Below are 6,312 nucleotides of genomic sequence, written 5' to 3' on the forward strand. Positions count from 1 at the left end.
AGTTTTAAGTTATATATTTGATGTCCATCATTAATAAAATTATGTCTATTTTATCATTGGTATTTTTTAGTATGAGAAATATATAATAATAGAAATGTGTCAAATTTTTTAATTTATTTTTTTATATTTTTTATATTTCTAAATTTGTATTATTTATTTATGACATCATGAAATTATCCATTTGACTCAAATGGAAAATATGATTTCATTTCTAAGTTTATTTTAAAAATATAAAATTTCATTCTATAATAATTATTGTGTATAGATTTATTAGTGGAATTTAATGATGATAAACAAAAGTGTTTTTTATATTTCTAAATTTATATTATTTATTTATGACATCATGGAATTATCCATTTAACCCAAATGGTTGAACTATTTACCCACCACTTAGATGAAGAATATGATTTCATTTCTAATTTATTTTAAAAATATAAAATTTCATTCTATTAATAATTATTGTGTATGAATTTATTAATGGAATTTAATGATGATAAACAAAAGTATAAATATTAAATTAAATGAGAGAGAATGTGATTTATTTAATGAATTAAATGTGAAGCTTAATGAGAGATAATTAAACGTACTTAATGATATTCTTTTAATTATATTTTCTACCCTTTCAATATAGATATACTGCTCGCTCTCTCTACCTTAACTAGCTCGCTCGTCCGATTCCTATCGTCCTTGCAAACAATATCTCATCAGTTATCACCTCCCCCAACCTTGTAAATTAACTTACATCGTCCAAAGTATATACCATTTTTTATTCTTATATGTTTTTTCAAGTAGACTTGAAAACACGGAATAAATTATAAAGCAGAATGAATCCAATGATACATGAGGACTACATCCGAAATCCACACCACACATTTGATCCAGACCAGACTAGAAGAAGAAACACACGAACTTCTTGTTACGAAGCCCGCGTGTAAAAAACGAAATTACACTTCGTTTCTTTCTTACTTTATTTGTTTTATCTACACTTGTACGCACTCTAATTAACCAACATCATTGCACCACACATCACTGTCTGTAACTAGAAAACAGCTGATACGATATATAAGAAAAAGATAAAGTAGAAGACTGTTTATTAATTCCATTGCATTGAAACCCTAAAATTCATTCTCTCTCTCTCACAGCCCTTTGAATCATGTTCCATCGATCAATCATGTTCCATCGATCAGTTGTTCCTAGGAATCACCCTTACAGGCAATCCTCCCTTGGGCACAGGAAATGGACCGTATTTTATACCATCGTCCTCACCAACAACCTTCCACCTGAAACGTGTAACTCAAATTATCAGGAGTTATGATTGCCACTTTTGATTAAGGTTTCATATCATACTATACACATAGAAAATAAATAAAAAAGGAAAGTAAGGCAGGGAGCCTAAAATCTAGGCTGACCATTGACCAAGTTTTAATTGGACACTTTGATATGAAGTGGATAAAGGGTGTCGACCCCTTCCGGACATACGGACGGTTAGACCAATTTTGTCCGGCAACGGGGGTGGGCCCCATAGCCAATCTGCCAATGCCATAATCACAAAGAGTCACTTCCCAAACATCTGGCCCTTGATATATACGTGTAACGTGTTGTTCTTGTTCCTAGGCTCGTAGGTCGTAGCTACTGGATGGACAGACTCTACTGCTTAGCTACCATCCCATATTCCCATACACAAGGCCAGTCATGATGATCTTTACTTATTGTATGTTGTAGTTTCTCTCTCCTGCTGCTCTTCAGTCTTCACCCTTCATTTCTCCTCTGAAACCCTCCCGAGTCCCGACATGTAAAAGGACCCGCTTTCATATGTGAATCTCCAAATCTGTCACCGTTACTGCGTTACATACACTCAACTAGAAGAGCGTATCCGATCTCGATGGTGATGGTAATGGTATCAATTATTAAATCCGACATCTGGTGGGTCCCTTTCCAAAGCGATCAGATCACAGATGTCTAACAGTAAATGCTAAATTTGTCTTCCCTTTTTATTTCCACACTTCTTCCGCCGGATTTTAATTATGTATACTCTTTTTTTATTCTTATTTAATAATAATAATAATAATAATAATCTTGCTAGACAGTTGCCACCTATCTTCCCACGCCATTTTAAAAATTGGAATTTCCACTTCTACAGGACAGGCCTACGGTCAAACTAATTCAAGTCTGTGTTTCAAACCAAACGATCGAATACTTTCATAGGCTAGGTGACACCTGTTAACCTCCTGCATGTCCGCCACGTTCACAAAATAATTAAAAAGTGGTCGTCAGATTCTGATACCGATTAATGATTTGACTCATCTTAATCCTACAAAAAAAATTAGGGGTTTTTATTGTTCAGTACAGTCTATTTATCCGAAAATTTTAAATTTACGGACTACGGAGGGAGACAGACAGACACAAGGCGAGAGAGAGAGAAGGATACCTGTAAGTGGTGGTGAGGTGGTGGAGGAGGACGAGTATCTCAAGCTTAGCCAACTCATTCCCTGGACAAGAATGGACACCGTTCCCGAATGGCATGTACGTGTTAGGTCTCGGTGGCACCTGCGCCATCACACATATTTCTTGTCATTCTTTCCATATTCCATGGAGAGTGCAAATATGCATGAACAGAGGAATTCAAAATCTTTTTCCTTTCATTCCAATAAAGAGCGAAAAAAAAAAATCTAACAGATAGATCACTAGAATGAATTTGCTGTATGACCTAACCTTACAAAACCAGTCACGTGATCAGATATACCAGTTCCTCTATGAGAAGAAAAAAAGGAAGAAATAGAGGACACCCACATAATCTACCTTTCATCTAGTAAAATAGGACGACAAAAGAAGCAGTAAAACAAATCCATTCCCCTCAGTTCATGAATTAATCTTCCTTGACTCAAGAACTAGATAAACTAGATGTATGTGTATGTGTGTGTGAGATAGAGAGAGAGAGAGAGAGAGAGAGAGAGAAAGAAAGTTATAAAGATATTTGCTATGCTTAATTTTACCTCAAACCTTGAAGGATCAAACTTTTCGGGATCAGGGAAGAAATCTTCACAGTGATGAATGCTTCTGAACAGAGGAAGAACTTTCCACCCTTTGGGGATTATATACCCTCCAAATTCTACGTCTTCAACGGCTTCTCTGAACGTAAATGACAAGATACTTGCTCTTCTTAGAGTCTCTTGAATCACCTGAAAACCACTTCCTATATTATTATTATTAATCTCAATTTCCTATATATTTATGCTTTTTCCATTGGGAATATTAATGAATGAATCAATTGATAAGATCTCAAATGGGGTTTACCCGGCTAGTCAACAGCATGCTTCTCGTATCAGCCCAAGTCATCTCACGGTTTTCTTCAATTATCCCTCGTCGAATTCCTTCTTGTTCCTTCTGTAATAATTTCATTTTGTGTAAATCAATTTAATCCCTTTTTTCAAAAAAAGAAAGACAGATGGAGAAATGAAAGCGATCCCCTTGTTTTCTCTTGCAATAACAAATGCCACACAATATTCTACTTCTTTCCTTTTCTTTTTCTGATAAGGTACAATAAGAATATTGATAGTTTGTGTATAAAGCAAAGTGTAATGGTGAATATGGCTCAGCCATGGAAAGTTAAGAGGGGTAGATGTAGATAATGGTAAAAGACTTATATATCCTAGGGAAAACAACAAAAGTACCCTTTAAAGTTTTAATTTAAATGTAAGTTCATAGAACTTTAGACTTTCGTAACTAGATTCATCTTTTGCAGGACAAGGAGAAAAAAAAGAAGGGGGTGATTTTACCGTAACAGCCTCCAAAAGTTCTTCATTGTCATGTAAGTACTTGAGTATCCATGTGAGAGCGCTTGCAGTAGTGTCATGAGCAGCAAATATCACTCCTATAATATTATCTGAGACTTGAGAGTCGGTTAGATGGTTAAGCTTGTGATCTTTGGAGCCCAATAATACTCCTAACAATCCTCCATCTTGCTTCTTTCTTTCCCTTCTCTTCTCTATCACCCTCCTCAAGGTCTCATTGAGAAGCTTCCTTGCCTGTGTCAGTCAACATCAAATGAGAAAAAGTAGAAAAGTGATTTACAACTGAAGAACCCAGCTTTGTAAAAAAAAAAAAGCCATTTGGAAATAAAAATGAAAAAAAAAAAGAAAGGCCTTATATACTACAAAATGTCTATGTTGACATGACACATGCAGTTCATAGCAATGTGAGACTAAAAACAGCTTAACTTGACCTAAAACCGTATTAATATAAATATATAAATAAAAGTGAAAGCTTGAGTGTAGTTGTAATTGTAATATTGCATTACTCAAAGAAAATGGCGAGGAGCGATCGAGGACCATCGTTACCTTCATTGATTTGTTAAAGGGAGTTCCGGGGAGGTTGAGAGGCATGGAATTGTAGCCTTTCTCTAAACGATGATACAAACGTTTGATCCGCTCCGTCTCTACGTCCCAACCAGCTCCAAAAGCAGAAAGAATTGCCACATCAAATGCAAACTAAAAGAAGGACGAAAAGGAATAAGATTCTCATCAGTAATTTCTCATTTTGTAGGGGAAAATCTGGGAGAAGGGATTAGGGAGGGGCCGGATACTTGGGACCGACTGGGAAGTTGAAGACTAGAAATACCTTCTTCATCTCTTGCAGTGTGTTAATGGTTTCGTTCTCCCAAGCAGGAAGAAGTTTGAGAACTATCTGCTCTATTTCAGAGACGTATCCTCTCAAGGCAGATGGAAGAAAAGAGTCTTGAACCAACTTCTTCAGCCTCGAATGGTAATCCCCTTGTTGGAAGAATAGGGCCTCGGGTCCTATCAGCTTCTCTTTGCTTGGAGGATAGGTTGGCTTAAACAAATAGGCTCGACTCACTAGCACAGCCTTGGCTGCTTCGGGGCTTGAAATCATCACACAGGGGCATCCCAATATGTGTGTCTTAAATATGTCACCATACCTGCAACAGATGTAAAGTGAAACGTTGAATAAACAAATAGACATGTTCTAAATGGTCGTCAGTATAACACATAGAAACTCCTCGAGGATTCTCCCTTATTCTAGTTGGTTTTCACAGAATAAAAACACTAAAAACCAGACAAAAATATGGAGAGAGAGAGAGAGAGAGAGAGAGAGAGAGAGAGATCTAAAACGGGTTTTGATTTTGTTTATATGTAGGACCTAAAGTGGCATGTTATTTACCGTTTCTGCCTCTTGGAGAAGAAAGAATCTGGGTTTTGACTGTAGAGCATGAGTGTCTCGCCTATGTAAGGCCAACCCATGGAACCAGGTGGGAGGTGCTTGTTCCTGGTTTGACGCCATTGAATCAAATACAACAAGAAGAACCAGAGAATAGATAGGAAGAAGAGAAGATGAGAAAGATAGGTGGCAGAGAGTAGTGGTAAGGAAGCTGGAGGAGGCTGCATGGTAGTTGTAGACTTGTAGTAGTAATAGAGTAAATTGTGGTAGAAGAATAGGTAGATGAGGATTGTGTTGGAGTGGAAGGGGCCTTAAATAGGAAAAGGCATAGGTGGGGGAATGGACATGCGTCACCGCGATTCTGGGAACACCTTTCTTTTCCCTTTTTAAGGACTTTTGCCTTCCACACGGTCGCACTTTATTCGCATTTGGACACGTTACCCGAAACTATTCAACCAGCCCTACCAAGCTTTTTCCCTCTCCTTCTCTTCTGTCCGGTCTCTGGTCTCTGCATCGATCCCCTTTCCTTTCTTCACCTCCCGTGACGAGCCATAAACTGATGCAGATTTCCCTCTCCTTCTCTCTTGGCCCGCGCCTTACGCCTAATGGCTAAATCCTAATTCCTAAACCCAGCCGAGGCCCGAGTGTGGCCCAATCCACCACCTTTACCTTATCCCCAATCCTTCCGAGACCGACCTACTAGTGAGCAGCACTGAGCGGTTGTTCGGTTATCCGCGCCTAAGCCTGCGCCTATTTCATCATTCCGGGTCATCTCATGTCAAACCAACGGGAGTCGTACCCCGTCTTGTCAACACGTGGTCTCCTCTGGATTCGACACGCGTGTGCGTGGGGTTGGTCCGTACCATTGGATGTTGGCCGGGCTCTTTCTTAAATTTTACCCATTTCTCGACTCCCTCTCTCTCTCTCTCCCTCCGGCCTCCGGCACCTCCTGGTCCTGGGTATCATCGATTAATTAATACTGATTCTGAATGTTGAGTTGAGTTGGATCATGGGCTCATGAATCATGGCTCCTGGGTGTTCTCATCAGCTCTGTCTCTCACATCACACGATTCACACACACACACACGCATCGTGTAGTCTGGCCCCTGCGCTGCAGTCTCAGTCTCATATGGGTAT

General features: G+C 38.6%; 1 protein-coding gene across 2 annotated transcripts; it reads right to left on the minus strand.

Annotated features, from left to right (window-relative positions):
- Window positions 1-789: 789 nt before the first annotated feature.
- On the minus strand, window positions 790-5,921 carry LOC148868709 (abscisic acid 8'-hydroxylase 2-like). 2 transcript variants are annotated; one of them, XM_088968231.1, is made up of 9 exons: window positions 5,179-5,901; window positions 4,618-4,936; window positions 4,338-4,487; window positions 3,777-4,025; window positions 3,295-3,384; window positions 2,994-3,179; window positions 2,429-2,547; window positions 2,218-2,311; window positions 1,064-1,280 (listed from the first exon to the last, which is right to left on the minus strand). In XM_088968231.1, exons 1-8 carry the CDS (start codon window positions 5,400-5,402, stop codon window positions 2,257-2,259), a joined length of 1,392 nt encoding a protein of 463 aa, XP_088824357.1. In that variant the 5' UTR covers window positions 5,403-5,901; the 3' UTR covers window positions 1,064-1,280; window positions 2,218-2,256. The 2 variants fall into 2 exon arrangements, with proteins under 2 accessions (XP_088824358.1, XP_088824357.1); XM_088968232.1 differs by lacking the exon at window positions 2,218-2,311 and having other exon boundaries at window positions 790-1,280; window positions 5,179-5,921.
- Window positions 5,922-6,312: the final 391 nt, after the last annotated feature.

Source organism: Nelumbo lutea, chromosome 2 (assembly GCF_056320005.1).
Source record: "Nelumbo lutea isolate HS-2025 chromosome 2, American lotus-T2T, whole genome shotgun sequence".
Classification (NCBI taxonomy): domain Eukaryota; kingdom Viridiplantae; phylum Streptophyta; class Magnoliopsida; order Proteales; family Nelumbonaceae; genus Nelumbo; species Nelumbo lutea.